The sequence below is a fragment of the Globicephala melas genome, chromosome 8 (assembly GCF_963455315.2).
Source record: "Globicephala melas chromosome 8, mGloMel1.2, whole genome shotgun sequence".
Classification (NCBI taxonomy): Eukaryota; Metazoa; Chordata; class Mammalia; order Artiodactyla; family Delphinidae; genus Globicephala; species Globicephala melas.
Window position 1 is genome coordinate 102931205 of NC_083321.1, and position 16127 is coordinate 102947331.

At 36.8% G+C, this 16127-nt stretch overlaps 1 protein-coding gene across 8 annotated transcripts in view; it reads right to left on the reverse strand.

Annotated features, from left to right (window-relative positions):
- Window positions 1-16127, reverse strand: part of ARHGAP32 (Rho GTPase activating protein 32) — a 481492-nt gene that overhangs the window by 120792 nt on the left and 344573 nt on the right. For 4 of the 8 annotated variants that reach the window (XM_060304292.1, XM_060304291.1, XM_060304290.1 and 1 more), the window contains 3 exons: window positions 5423-5514; window positions 4835-4876; window positions 4373-4457 (listed from right to left, as the gene is read on the reverse strand). In XM_060304292.1, coding sequence (XP_060160275.1) covers window positions 4373-4457; window positions 4835-4876; window positions 5423-5514 — 219 coding nt within the window. Of the gene's footprint in view, window positions 1-4372; window positions 4458-4834; window positions 4918-5422; window positions 5515-16127 lie in introns of those variants that run through there. The other 4 variants (XM_060304295.2, XM_060304296.2, XM_060304294.1 and 1 more) reach the window with 4 other exon arrangements.

Here is a 16127-nt window from a genome sequence, read left to right on the forward strand (position 1 = left end):
CGACGTAATTTAAGAGACTAATGTATTTAAAAGAATTACTAGTTTATGTTTTAGGGACACACAATGTAAAAAGATATAATTATATGACATCAACAACTGAAAGGTATGGGGACCAAGCTGTAAAGGAGCAGAGCTTTGGTATGTCATTGAAGTTAAGCTGGTATAATTAGAGTGTTATAACTTAGGATGTTAAATGTAATCCCCATGGTAACCACAAAGGAAATACCTATAGATAGACACAAAAGGAAATGAGAAAGGAATTGAAACATTTCACTACCAAAAAAAATAACTAAAAGCAAAAGAGGACGAATGCAAAAAATGAGGGACAAGAAATCTATAATACATAGAGAAAACAAATAGCAAAATGATGGAAGTAATTCTTCCTAATCAGCAATTACCCTAGATGAAATGGATTAAACTCTCCAATCAAAAGACAAAGATGGGCCCAATGGATTAAAAAAAAAAAGTGATCCAACTATATGCTAAAAGTCTAAAAGAAGACTCACTTTAGATTAAAAGACACAAACAGGTTATATAAAAAGAATTCCTAAAACTCAACAACAAAAACTAAACAACCCAATTCAAAAATGGGGGAAGGACTTTCAATAGACATTTCTCCAAAGAAGATATACAAATGGACAATAAGTACAAGAAAAGATGCTGAACACCACTAATCATTAGGGAAATGAAAACCTTGTTATACTCATTAGTTTTACAAAAATGTTCAAATGTTATATCATATATATGTTCATCCAGAACCTTGTCTCCTACAAGTGTTTGATTCCAAGCATCCAATGGCACGTTACGCATATCTCTACTGCCTCATCATGCCATGGACTATCCATGCTCTCTTTACTATTGGACATAGAGTCATCAGTGTCTTTAATCAGACCGGAGAACCAGGAATCAAGGGGGTGGAAATGGGAGTGGTACCACTCAGTGTTACTCATAGTGACTCACTAGCAAAATTAGTGTTTCCTGTCTCCATGACTACATGCTCTACTGGCCTAGTAGTCTTAGTTCCAAGCGGAGGAATGTTTCCACCAGAAAACACAACAATGATTCCAATGAACTGGAAGTTAAGAATGCTGCTCAGCCACTTTGGGCTCCTTATGCCTCTAGATCAACGGGCAAAGAAGGGCATTACGGTATTGGCTGGTATGACGGATCCTGATCCTGACTACCAGGGGGAAACTGGACAGCTCCTTCACAATGGAGGTAATGCAGAGTATGTCTGGAATAGATGGGATCCCTTAGGGTGTCCTTAGTATCACCATGCCCCATCATTAAACTCAATGGAAAATAACAAGAACCCAGTTCAGGAAGGACTATTAATGGCCAGACCCAGAATGAAGGTTTGGGTTGCCTCACCAGGTAAAGAACCACAACCAGCCGAGGTTCTTGCTGAGGGCAGAGGGAAATACAGAATGAGTAGTGGATGAAGGCAACTGTAACACCACCTACAACTACATGACTGTTTACAGAATCAAGAACTATACTTGCCATGAGCATTTCCTCCTTATTTTGTTATGAATATGTTCCTGTGTGTGTGCGCATGCATGCACGTGTAACAAATATCTTTGTTTTCTTCCCTCTCTTATCACCTTATATAATGTAAGATTTATATCATGGTATTTAAGTATTTTTAACATTACATCACAGTATATTAGTTATGGGTTATCAAGAAGAGTAAACGCTACCCAAGGACTTTGCATCCTCCTCTAGGAAAAGGGTTAATGTTTTTGGTTGTATGAAAAATAGTTGATGGTGCTAGGCAGAAGTATGACTTTGTCATTGTCTTTATTTGGCAGTAAGTATGGTTTAAGGGGTGCCAAGTTGAGAAGGGGAAGACTGTGATGGTTAATCTTATGTGTCAGCTTCTGGGCAAACATTATTCCAAATGGTACTCTTATTTTTTAGATGAGATTAACAATTAATTCAGTAGATCCTGAGTAAAGCAGATGACCCTCCATAATGGAGAGGGAGATGGAGAGGGAGAAAAGAAGATTACCCTCCAATCACTTGCAGGTCTTAATAGAAAAAAAGACTGACCTCCCCACTAGAAGAGGGAACTGTACCAGCAGAGCGCCCTTGGACTCAAACTGCAACAGCAACCCTTCCCTTGGTCTTCAGCCTACTCTGGGGATTTAGGACTTACTACAGCTCCACAACCACATGAGCCAATCCTTAAAATCTAAATATCTATCTCCCTCTCCCTCTCTCTCTCTCTCCACACACACACACACACACACAAATTCGTTCCGTTTCACTACAGAACTCTAACATAGCTAATCACACTTTAAAATAATAATAAAATTGGGCTCCTTTAAAAAAGGACTGGTGGGTATCACAGTGTTAAAATACTGAGATATTGTACCACCAATGATCCATGCAACTATAGGGGCAAATGCTTTGCACAGGAGAAGGCCATCAGGACTCACCTCCAGTGCTATGGTTTATATCCACTCTGACTGGTTGTCACACTAGGGGGTCAAAATTTTTAACATCATTCCTTTTCACACTATACATAAATATCAATTACAAGTAACCTGAATGTTAAAGTCAAAACTATGAAACTTTTAGAAAAAAATAGGACAATATCTTTGTAACTTCAGAGCAGGGAAGGGCATCTTAAATATGACAGAAAAACTAAAGTCAGAAGATTTGTACAAACATACAACTACATAAAATAAAGAATAAAACAGTCAATGCCAGAACACTAAAAGCAGAATAAAGAGAGTGAAAGAAACATACCACAGGGTGAGAGAAAGTGTTTTTAGTTCACATACAAAAACAATAAAGGACTAGATGCAACATGAAAGGACTAAGATCCAAAATATGTAAAGCATTCCCATGAATGAATAAGAAAAATACAAACAAATCTATAAAACAAAATGAGCAAAAGGCTTCATCTAGAGTTTAAAAAAATAGGAATCTCAAATGCCCAATAAACATTTGAAGAGCTGAGCAACCATATCAGAAATGAGGAGACTGCAAATCAAAATGCAGTGAGAGGGCTTCCCTGGTGGCGCAGTGGTTGAGAGTCCGCCTGCCGGTGCAGGGGACACGGGTTTGTGCCCTGGTCCGGGAGGATCCCACATGCCGCGGAGCGGCTGGGCCCGTGAGCCACGGCCACTGAGCCTGCGTGTCCGGAGCCTGTGCTCCGCAACGGGAGAGGCCACAGCAGTGAGAGGCCCGTGGACCGCAAAAAAAAAAAAAAAATGCAGTGAGAAGTAGTTGGCATTTGTACATCAGGATTCACGTAGAACAATGTTCACTGAGATGTTGTTTAAAACAGCCAAAAACTGACAATAACCCAAATTTCAAAAAAATAAAAGAATCAATAAATTACTTGTGACATACGCACACTATGGATTAGTACACAGCTGTGAACAAACTGAACAAACTATGAGTACATACATCTGCCAGGATAAATTTCACAATGTTAAATGAAAGAAGCAAGAAGGAATACATTCAATAATGAAGCCCAAACTGGTTTGACATTTCAACTTACCCCCAAGAACCCCTGATCCTTCTAACCCTGCTCTACTTTTTTACCGTAACTCTTATCTTCTTGGCCGTCTTCTATTCTCTTTAAGAATGGGTCTTTGATTTTGGTTGTTGTTGTTCACTAATACAGCCGAGGCACCTGAAACAGTGCCTCGTATATAGTACTTGCTCAGTAAGTATTTGCTGAACAAATTAGAATAATTCCAATTATGTTAAGTTCAAAAAGGTAAACCTAAATGCCATATTGATTAGGAATGCATATAGAGAGTAAAACTGTTTTAAAAATGTAAGGTAATGAATATTACAAAAGTCATGGTATAAGTGACCTCTCGGGTAGGGAAGGCAAATGAAACACAAGAGGGACACAGGAAAATTTCTATCTCTTAACCTAGGCTTTAAAATGTACATAAATATGTATACAAAATATATTACAAATGTGTTTTATATACATGTATATATATAATATACTTTACAATAAGAAAAATATTGAAAAAAACCTCCATTAGCACTTCTCTCCCTAACCCCTACTCCACCTTCACCCCAACTCTGATTTATCCATCACCACTATGACCCAACACAACAGTGAGGTAACGACTAAAACAGTTCATGCTATCAAACAGTGGCAAACTCTGTCTAGGGATCTGATAGAAATTCTGAAATTTATACAGATTCTTTTATACTGTTTCCACTTGAAACAGGAGTCATCGGGTGTCAAATATTAGTCAACAGAAGAGAAAAAAGTCTTCACATCAACCAATAAGACATCCATAGAAAGAACTACTTCTAAGTGTCACCTATCAGATACACAGATAAAGATATAAATATGTTTTGATTCAGTATGCAGGAAATATCTCGAATATACCTGTATGCTGCCAAACTCAACGTTCTCATAATGGAAATGTGCACATTCAGCCATCTTCGGAAAGTGACCTTTAGTGAAGGGTAACCTGAAGTACATGAAATAAATGAGATACAAGATACTGGAACAGTCAAAATTACTAAACTTAAGGAGGAAATAAAACAGGTTGAAGAGCTCATGCAACAAGCAAAACTATTTAATAAGCACATGCACATGAGCACATATATCCACACGTACCTTTTCAGAAATACACAGAATCAAATGGAAATACATTCAGTGCACAAGTCAAAACCAAAAGAATAAAATAAAGTAAAATAAAAAGCATCACTATAGTACTCTTCTAATCCTGACCCATGTCAATGGCCCTAGAAAAACTAGGCTTTCAGTAAATGTTATGGAAACTGTCAACAGCCTGCTCTAAGCAGAAGCAGCATTCCCACCACAACATACAAAACCAGATTTTACCTGTGAATGTTGTCACAGCCCATCAGTCCTGGATTGGTGGGTCTGGATGCAGAATGAACATTTTTATCCTTGTCTTTCCTCTACTTAGAATAAAAACATAGCTATCTAACCCTTCACCAGGTGAAAAGACGGTTTTTCTGCCTAAAACTGAAACGGATACCTTCAGATATTTCACTTAATAGTCAAATACTGGCATCCGTCTCAGGCTTTCTCAAAAGCATAGCTGAGAAAGAGCAATTTCATAACTCAAATACCAAAAGTGATTTTTCCAAATGACTGAGAGCATGTATTAAAGCTACCAAAAAGGACATACTTGGATTGTTCCCATTGAACAAATGCAACCTAATACACAATAACATAAAAGTTGTTACAAGAACAAAATTAAAGTGTATTTTTAGATAAGTAGATAATCCTCAGACCTATTCTGCTAACAGTTGAGTGATCATTCAAGGCTTAACAGTATTAATTTAATGTATGGACAGTAAGAGCTCATTTAGTAAGAAATCTGGATAAAAGTTTTAACAGAACTAAAGAACTGATTTCCGTTGATAGAAATTCACTTAAAACCCGCTGTAAAATTATACTTACTTTTTCACATGTTTAACCTTCATACTGGCTGTACTGCCACATGTCTTAAGACTAAGGTCTCCAGGAATCTCTGGAATGTCTGCTCCTCTTGCCTTAAAAAAATAAAGACAAAGGATTTATGACTATCCCTTTATTATGAATACATTTAAAAAAGCAGACTATAGCTCATTTCAATGGTTCTGCTGACTCCACACCAAAAGCAATACATACAGATTTAATAATCTCTTCTTCAAATTATAACTTACTTGACTTTTAATTAAGAATAAGGAAAAATATTCACCTAAAAATATTTAACTTTACTGTAAAAGGAAAAACTTTTTGTCAAACTAAGAATTTTCATTCTTATAATCAAATTTTGAAATCAATTATTATATTATGTGCCTCAGCACAAACTAAAATCTCCCCCAAGAGTTGTTGGAACAAAATAACCGTGGTTACAATGATTAATAGAAGTTTAAATGGTATATGTGAACATAATTAGGAGATCACAACATACGTTTCTCACACTAAAATCTGAACGTACCATCTATGTAATACCTCCAAATTACTTCTTACTCTGCCAGTTTTCATAGTAGTGATTTTTTAACTTTAGTGAAACATACACCTGCATCATTTTAACAACAGAAACTGGAAAATGAAAAAGTTCTTCACACTCTGGAGAAAGCAAACAGCAAATCCAAATATCTATATTAAAAAACAAATTCATGCTATATAATCTATGACTTGTAACAGAAAAAATTAGTATAGCCAATGTCACATAATGCAATAGGGGAGAATAATGTGGGTTGAGCATTTAAACTGAGTTAAGAGGAGATCCACAAAGAAGATGAGGTAAATATATACAGTGGAATATTACTCAGCCATAAAAAAGAACGACATCTTGCCTTTTGTAACAACATGGATGGACCTTAAGGGCGTTATGCTAAGTGAAATTAAGTCAGAAAAAGACAAATACTGTATGATCTCACCTATACATGGAATCTAAAATCAAATCAATACAAAAAAAACCAAGCTCACAGATACAGAGAACAGACTGGTGACTGCCAGAGGTAGAGGTGGTGGATAGGTGAAAAAGGTGAAGAGGTCAAAACATACAAATTTCCAGCAATAAAATAAATAAGTCATGGGGATTTAATGTACAGCACGATGACTATAATTAATAATACTGTATTGCACATCTGAAAATTACAAAGAGAGTAGATCTTAAAAGTGCTCATCACAGGACTTCTCTGGCGATTCAGTGGTTAAGACTCCATGTTTCCAATGCAGGGGGCATGGATTTGATCCCTGGTTGGGGAACTAAGATCCCACATGCCGGGTGGTGTGGCCCCCAAAATATATTTTTTTAATTAAAAAAAAAAAGTACTCACCACAAGAAAAAAAAAAACATTTTGTAACTATTTATGGTGACAGATGTTAATTAGACTTACTGTTATGATCATTTCACAATGTATACAAATATCAAATCATTATGTTGTGTACCAGAAACTAATACAGTATTACACATCAATTATACCGCAATAAAATAAAAACGAGAAGAAACTGACAACATCAGTTCAATTTTTTTTTTTTTCCTTGCGGTACGCAGGCCTCTCACTGCTGTGGCCTCTCCCGTTGCGGAGCACAGGCTCCGGATGCGCAGGCTCAGCGGCCATGGCTCATAGGCCCAGGCGCTCCGCAGCATGTGGGATCCTCATGGACAGGGGCACGAACCCGTGTCCCCCACATCTGTAGGCGAACTCTCAACCACTGTGCCACCAGGGAAGCCCTGCTAGTTTTTAAAAATGTTTTCTTATTTAAAAAAAAAAGAGCCAAGGAGAACCTTCAAGATGGTGGAGGAATAAGATGTGGAGATCACCTTGCTCCCCACAAATACATCAAAAATACATCTAGATGTGGAACAACTCCTACAGAACCCTACTGAATACTGGCAGAAGACCTCAGACTTCTCAAAAGGGTGCTGGTGCTCTGGCTGGGTGTCAGGCCTGAATCGCTGAGGTGGGAGAGCCGAGTTCAGGACACTGGACCACCAGAGACCTCCCGGCCCCACATAATATCAATCAGTGAGAGCTCTCCCAGAGATCTCCGTCTCAACACTGAGACCCAGCTCCACTCGACGACCAGCAAGCTCCAATGCTGGACACCCCATGCCAAACAACTAGCAAGACAGGAACACAACCCCACCCATTAGCAGAGAGGCAGCCTAAAATCATAAGAAGTTCACAGACACCCCAAAACACACCACCAGTCACAGTCCTGCCCACCAGAAAGACAAGATCCAGCCTCATCCACAGGACACAAGCGGGCACCAGTCCCCTCCACTAGGAAGCCTATACTACCCACTGAACCTACCTTACCCACTGGGGACAGACACCAAAAACAACGGGAACTATGAAACTGCAGCCTGCGAAAAGGAGACCCCAAACAGTAAGTTAAGCAAAATGAGAAGAAAGAAAAATATGCAGCAGATGAAGGAGCAAGATAAAAACCCACCAGACCAAAAAACTGAAGAGGAAATAGGCAGTCTACCTGAAAAAGAATTCAGAGTAATGATAGTAAAGATGATCCAAAATCTTGGAAACAGAATGGAGAAAATACGAGAAAAGTTTAACAAGGACCTAGAAAAACTAAAGAGCAAACAAACAGTGATGAACAACACAATAAATGAAATTAAAAATTCTCTAGAAGGAATCAATAGCAGAATGACTGAGGCAGAAGAACGGATAAGTGACCTGGAAAATAAAATAGTGGAAATAACTACCACAGAGCAGAATAAAGAAAAAAGAATGAAAAAAATTAAGGACAGTCTCAGAGACACCTGGGACAACATAAACACACCAACATACGAATTATAGGGGTCCCAGAAGAAGAAGAGAAAGAGAAAGGGACTGAGAAAATATTGAAGAGATTATAGTTGAAAACTTCCCTACTGTGGGAAAAGAAATAGTCAATCAAGTCCAGGATGCACAGAGAGTCCCATACAGGAGAAATCCAAGGAGAAACATGCCAAGACACGTATTAATCAAACTATCATAAATTAAATACAAAGAAAGTATATTAAAAGCAGCAAGGGAAAAGCAACAAATAACATACAAGGGAATCCCCATAAGGTTAACAGCTGATCTTTCAGCAGAAACTCTTCAAGCCAGAAGGGAGTGGCAGGACATATTTAAAGTGATGAAAGGGAAGAATCTACAACCAAGATTACTCTACCCAGCAAAGATCTATTCAGATTTGACGGAGAAATTAAAACCTTTAAAGACAAGCAAAAGCTAAGTGAATTCAGCACCGCCAAACCAGCTTTACAACAAATGCTAAAGGAGTTTCTCTAGGCAGGAAACACAAGAGAAGGAAAAGACCTACAATAACAAACTCAAAATAATTAAGAAAATGGTAATAGGAACATACATATCGATAATTACCTTAAATGTAAATGGATTAAAGGCTCCAATCAAAAGTCGCAGACTGGCTGAATGGATACAAAACAAGACCTGTATATATGCTGCTACAAGAGACCCACTTCAGACCTAGGGACACATACAGACTGAAAGTGAGGGGATGGAAAAGGATATTCCATGCAAATGGAAATTAAAAGAAAGCTGTAGGAGCAATTCTCATATCAGACAAAAGAGACTTTAAAATAAAGGCTACAAGAGACAAAGAAGCACACTACATAATGCTCAAGGGATCAATCCAAGAAAAAGATATAACAACTGTAAATAGCTATGCACCCAACAGGGGAGCCCTCAATACATAAGGCAAACGTTAACACCCATAAAAAGGGAAATCAACAGGAACACAATCATAGTAGGGGACTTTAACACCCCACTTTCACCAATGGACAGATCAACCAAAATGAAAATAAATAAGGAAACACAAGCTTCAAATGACACATTAAACAAGATGGACCTAATTGATATTTATAGGACATTCCATCCAAAAACAACACAATACACTTTCTTCTCAAGTGCTCATGGAACATTCTCCAGGATAGATAATATCTTGGGTCACAAATCAAGCCTTGGTAAATTTAAGAAAATTGAAATCGTATCAAGTATCTTTTCCGACCACAACTCTATGAGACTAGATATCAATTACAGGAAAAAACCTGTAAAAAATACATACAGTTGGAGGCTAAACAATACTCTACTAAGTAACCAACAGATCACTGAAGAAATCAAAGAGGAAATCAAAATATACCTAGAAACACATGACAATGAAAACACGACGACCCAAAACCTATGGGATAGGGCTTCCCTGGTGGCGCAGTAGTTGAGAGTCCGCCTGCCGATGCAAGGGACACAGATTCGTGCCCCGGTCCAGGAAGATCCCACATGCCGCAGAGTGGCTGGGCCCGTGAGCCATAGCCGCTGAGCCTGCGCATCCGGAGCCTGTGCTCCGGGAGAGGCCACAATAGTGAGAGGCCCGCGTACCGCAAAAAAACAAACAAACCTATGGGATGCAGCAAAAGCAGTTCTAACAGGGAAGTTTATAGCAATACAATCCTACTTCAAGAAACAAGAAACTTCTCAAATAAACAACCTAACCTTACACCTAAAGCAATTAGACAAAGAACAACAAAAAAACCCAAAAGTTAGCAGAAGGAAATAAATCATAAAAATCAGATCAGAAATAAATGAAAAAGAAATGAAGGATGCAGTAGCAAAGATCAATAAAACTAAAAGCTGGTTATTTGAGAAGATAAACAAAATTGATAAACCATTAGCCAGACTCATCAAGAAAAAAGGGAAAAGACTCAAAACAGAATTAGAAATGAAAAAGGAGAAATAACAACTGACACTGCAGAAATACAAAGGATCATGAGAGATTACTACAAGCAACTATATGCTAATAAAATGGACAACCTGGAAGAAATGGACAAATTCTAAGAAAAGCACAACCTTCTGAGACTGAACCGGGAAGGAATAGAAAATACAAACACACCAATCACAAGCACTGAAATTGAAACTGTGATTAAAAATCTTCCAACAAACAAAGGCCCAGGACCAGATGGTTTCACAGGTGAATTCTATCAAACATTTAGAGAAGAGCTAACACCTATCCTTCTCAAACTCTCCCAAAACACAGCAGAGGGAGGAACACTCCAAAACTCATTCTATGAGGCCACCATCATCCTGATACCAAAACCAGACAAAGATATCACAAAAAAAGAAAACTACAGGCCAGTATCACTGATGAACGTAAATGCAAAAATCCTCAACAAAATGCTAGCAAACAGAGTCCAGCAGCACATTAAAAGGATCATACACCATGATAAAGTAGGGTTTATCCCAGGAGTGCAAGGATTCTTCCATATACGCAAGTCAATCAATGTGATACACCATATTAACAAACTGAAGGATAAAAACCTTATGATCATCTCAACAGATGCAGAAAAAGCTTTTGACAAAATTCAACACCCATTTATGATAAAGACCCTCCAGAAAGTAGGCACAGAGGGAACTTTCCTCAACATAACAAAGGCCATATATGACAAACCCACAGCCAACATCGTTCTCAGTGGTGAAAAACTGAAAGCATTTCCACTAAGATCAGAAAAAAGGCAAGGTTGCCCACTCTCACCACTATTATTCAACATAGCTTCAGAAGTTTTAGCCACTGCAATCAGAGACGAAAAAGAAATAAAAGGAATCCAAACTGGAAAAGAAGTAAAACTGTCACTGTTTGCAGATGACATGATGCTATACACAGAGAATCCTAAAGATGCTACCAGAAAACTACTAGAGGTAATCAATGAATTTGGTAAAGTAACAGGACACAAAATTAATGCACAGGAATCTCTTGCATTCCTATATGCTAATGATGAAATATCTGAAAGAGAAATTAAGGAAACATTCCCATTTACCATACAACAAAAAGAATAAAATACCTAGGAATAAACCTACCTTAGGAGATAAAAGACCTGTATGCAGAAAACTATAAGACACTGATGAAACAAATAAAAGATGATACAAACAGATGGAAAGATATACCATGTTCTTGGATTCGAAGAATAAACATTGTGAAGATGACTATACTACCCAAAGCAATCTACAGATTCAATGCAATCCCTATCGAACTACCAATGGCATTTTTCACAGAACTAGAACAAAAAATTTCACAATTTGTATGGAAACACAAAAGACCCCTAATAGCCAAAGCAATCTTGAGAAAGAAAAATGGAGCTGGAGGAATCAGGCTCCCTGACTTCAGATTATACTACAAAGCTACAGTAATCAAGACAGTATGGTACTGGCACAAAAATGGAAATACAGATCAATGGAACAAGATAGAAAGCCCAGAGATAAACCCATGCACATATGGTCACTTTATCTTTGATAAAGGAGGCAAGAATATGCAATGGAGAAAAGACAGCCTCTTCAGTAAGTGGTGCTGGGAAAACTGGACAGCTACATGTAAAAGAATGAAATTAGAACCCTCCCTAACACCATACACAAAAAAACCTTAAAATGGATTAAAAGAAACTCGGTACTGTACTACCGCAGGAAAGCAAATCAAGACTTTTATCTCTCATTTTTTAATTCTCCTGGCTAATAAATATCTATTAAAGTCTAAATTAATAAAATAAAATTATTCATTTAACAGCTCTGTTTTTATGGTTAAAAATATTTACTCTTACTATTTTGATGTACATTGCTAAATAATCTTCCAGAAAGGAGTATGTGCCTATTTTCTCACAACCTCAAGAACACTAAGTATTACCGATTTTTATCTTTACCTGATAAAATTACTTCATCTTTTTTAACAATAAATAAAAGAGCTGAACAAAATTCCACAATTTTAGTAGACATCTGTATTATTTTGCATAATTTATTCTTATATTCTTTATTTTTATATTTTTCAGAGTAAACAACACTTTAAGTTAAAGCTAGTAATATTTGTGTGACATAATATATCAAGATACTTAATAATTTTCCATTAAAATTATAAACCTGGAAATTGTAGGCATTACACTTACTGACTTCAAGACTTACTACAAAGCAAGAGTAATTTAAAACAGTGTGGTACTGGAGTAAGGATGAACAAGTTAATGAGATACAACAGAAAGTCCAGAATTCAAAAGAACAGTACTGTCAATGAATAAGACTGATACAAGTTCCTAAAGTATGCAAAAAGGAAAAATCCTGAACCTTCTCAATGATACACAGAAAGTCATTCAAGGTGAAAATTCACTCAATGTGAAAATGAATAAAATAAAAGTGAACACAGAAAAATAAATATTAAGATACCTTTAAAAGGAAACAAAAATGTACTATGTGTAAGAGAAACAATAAATTCAACGGCATCAAAATTAAAAACAAAGAAGCCATACCCTAGCATGTATAAAAAAAACTCCTTATAATAAAAACCGACACCCCAATTTTTTAAATGGCAAAATATACAAACAGACACAACTAAACATACAACTACCCAATAATCCTGCAACTACACTCCCAAATATAGATCCTCCCCCTGCAAAGTACTCATATGTACAACAAAAGACATGTACATAAATGTTCACGGGAGCTTTATTTATAATCACCAAAAAATGGAAACACAAATATGTATGAAGGGAAGAATAAATTATGGTGTATTTATGCAATGGAATGCTGTGCTTGAAAAAAGGTATTTATTAACACATTAAACAACATGACTAAATCTAGCTGTTATTACAGTATGTGAAAGAAGAGAGTTAAACTTCAATTAAAAATTAACAGAAAAATGTCAAAAGAAATTTTTATGGAACTTAAGCTGGTTCTACATTTGCCTGGAATAGTTAATGATCACTATTAAAACAATGAGGAATGAGGAAAGAATACAATTCCAAAGAACAGAAAAAGAAAACTGTTTTCTAACTTATTTTATGATAGCAGTTAATACAGACATCAAAACCAACCAAGAGACTTTCAACACCATCCAGGACTAGACTAAGATCTAGACCTAAACTAAAACAACCAGAAAAGCTGGATAAAATGTGTAAACCAACTGTTTTAAGCACTAAAGTTCAACCATACAGAAAAGACATAAGAGGTGATATGATCTTTGAGAGAAACAAATTATGTAAGATGAACTCCATATTCAGCCAAACTGTTGAGATGCAAGCACTCCCAAACCACAGCAAGAAGGACTACAGTCCAAACAGAAAGCAGCAGTATTACTGGGGAGGAGAAACAGGTGTCACGTTTCAAAGCTGCCATATGACTGCCCCTTAAAGGGAAACTCCTAGAAAGGAGAAAACTACTACAAGTGAATGAAAATATTCATATACAAATGAACCTGAAATAATTTGTCATTCCTGTTCTCCACATATACAGGAAAAGCCTAAGAAATCTAGCCAAAATTGTATAACCAGGAGAAAACTCACTAACTAGAAACAGACCTAGAAATAACAAAAGTACTGGAACGAGCAGGAAAAAAATGTAAGAACACTTTGTAAATATGCTCAAGGATGGGGAAAAAACAAACATAATGAAGAAAGAAATGAAAACTGAACAAAAAAATCAAAGGGACCACTATTGATGAAAAAATATATCTGTAACTAAAAACACCTAAGAGCATATTAGACACAGCAGAAGAAATGATCAGTAAGCTTAAAGAAAAGCAAGAAAAACTATCCCCCCCAAAATTTTTTTTTGGTTTTTTAGTTTTTGTGCTTTGTGAAAGAAAAAAGACAGGAAAAAGTCACAGTGACATGTGGGACAATATCAAGCCATTTAATGTAAGTGTAACCAAAGGCAAAAAAGGAGAGGAAAATGCCGTCCTCTCCCGAGGCTGGTGGAAGAAGAGGCATAGAAAAAAATTTTGAAAAAACCATGGGTAAAAAGTTTCCAAATTTCATGAAAATTATAAACACGTTATACAGAAAACTCAATAAATGTGAAGTATGATAAACACTTTAAAAAACAACAAGGCATATCATAATCAAATGGCTGAAACCACTGATAAAGAGAAAATCTTAGCAGCTGGGGAAAAAGGATACACATTACATTCACAGGAATAAATATGAGAAAGGCAGAACACCTGGACTGAGTTCTTTCAACTGCTTTTTAAAACAACTGTCTATACAATTCTATATGCAGTGAAATTTATTTCAAAAACAGAATGCGAGGTTTCCAGTCTCTTCTACTGTTTATAATAAAAACTCTACAGGAAATAAAATGAAATAAAATTAAAACATGCAACTACTCTAAAAGATTTAATGAGAGCAGATGAATTGGGGAGCAAAGTTAAACTTGAATGAAGAATGACTAATGCAGTGGCAGTGTACTTCCTGGTTTTGTCCCCACCCATTACCTCTTGAATTACCCAAAGACAGGCAGAATCAGGATATGAGTAACAGGCACAGTGAGAAAAACTCTTCAGGAAGTCCAACTTTCTGGCCAGAGGACTTGAGGGGGAAATGCCCCTCAAATGTGGGGAAAGTAACCAAGAGATTTTTTTCCTTTTTCTTATTCCAAAATGGCCCAAGGACAGGCCTGAGAGCAGCACTTCAGCTGCAGCATGGGCACATAAGACCCTAAGTGAAGAACTCATTCTTCTGAAGAGAGGAACAATAAAAGAGGACCCTATTGTGTAAAGACTGTGGGGGTAATCCTTGGTTTTTTTTCCTCTCACGTTTTTTCTCTCTGTACTTAGACCTAACAGCAGCCCCAGTCAGGAAAAACTGTATGCGCTAAAGCGCCATCTTTCCAGCCAGAGAAACCATGAAAAGCATCATCTGAGGGCAGACAGTGTGTGCAAAATCCCCAATAAAGATAAGAGTACAGCAAATGCTATGGAACTGAACTGATGTTGAAACCACCAGCTAAAGAAGTCCAGAAAGAAATTTCAATCTAAACCCAATCAGGCTGATGCCTGATAAGATAAAAAAGTCAACACTCTCCAGAGGATTTCAATAGGAGTCAGATTCACAGCATAACATTCAAAGAGTCCATGATACAGTCCAAAATTACTAAACACACCAAAAACCAGTAAAACCTGAACAATTCCCAAAGGAAAAGATAATAAAGAAGTGCCAAATATGAGATGAAACAGATGTTGGACTTACCAAAAATTTTAAAGCATATGTACTCATACACAATTGCCCCTTGAACACCACGGCAGGGTTAGGGGCACTGATCCTCCCTCCACACAGTCAAAAATCTAAGTATAACTTACAGTCGGCCCTCCATATACGCAGGTCTTCCATATCCGAGATTCCGCATCTGCAGACTCAATCAACCATGGATCAAGCAGTACTGTAGTATTTGCTACTGACAAAAATCTGCATGTAAGTGGGCCCATGCAGTTCCAACCCATGTTGTTCAACAGACAACTGCATTATAAACATGCTTCATCAGATATTGAAATCAACAGAAAAACAGTAACTCCTTAATGAAATATGTAAACTAAAAAGAATGACCAAATTAAAAACTTTAAATTGAAAAATGTGGTATCTGAAATAAAACATGCTGTCTTGGCTCCACAGCAGAATGGAGATGACAGAAGAAAAGAGTTAGTGAACCTGACAATTTATCCAATGTATAGAGCAGATACTTAGAAGTTTTTTAAAAGACTGAAAAATGTGAATAGACCCATATATATACCCATGGTAAAGAAACATAATGGCACAGAAAAATAATACTATTTGAAGAAATAATTCCAGAAAACATTACAAATTAGTTGAAGGATATATATTTACAGATTCAAGAAGATTAACAAAATT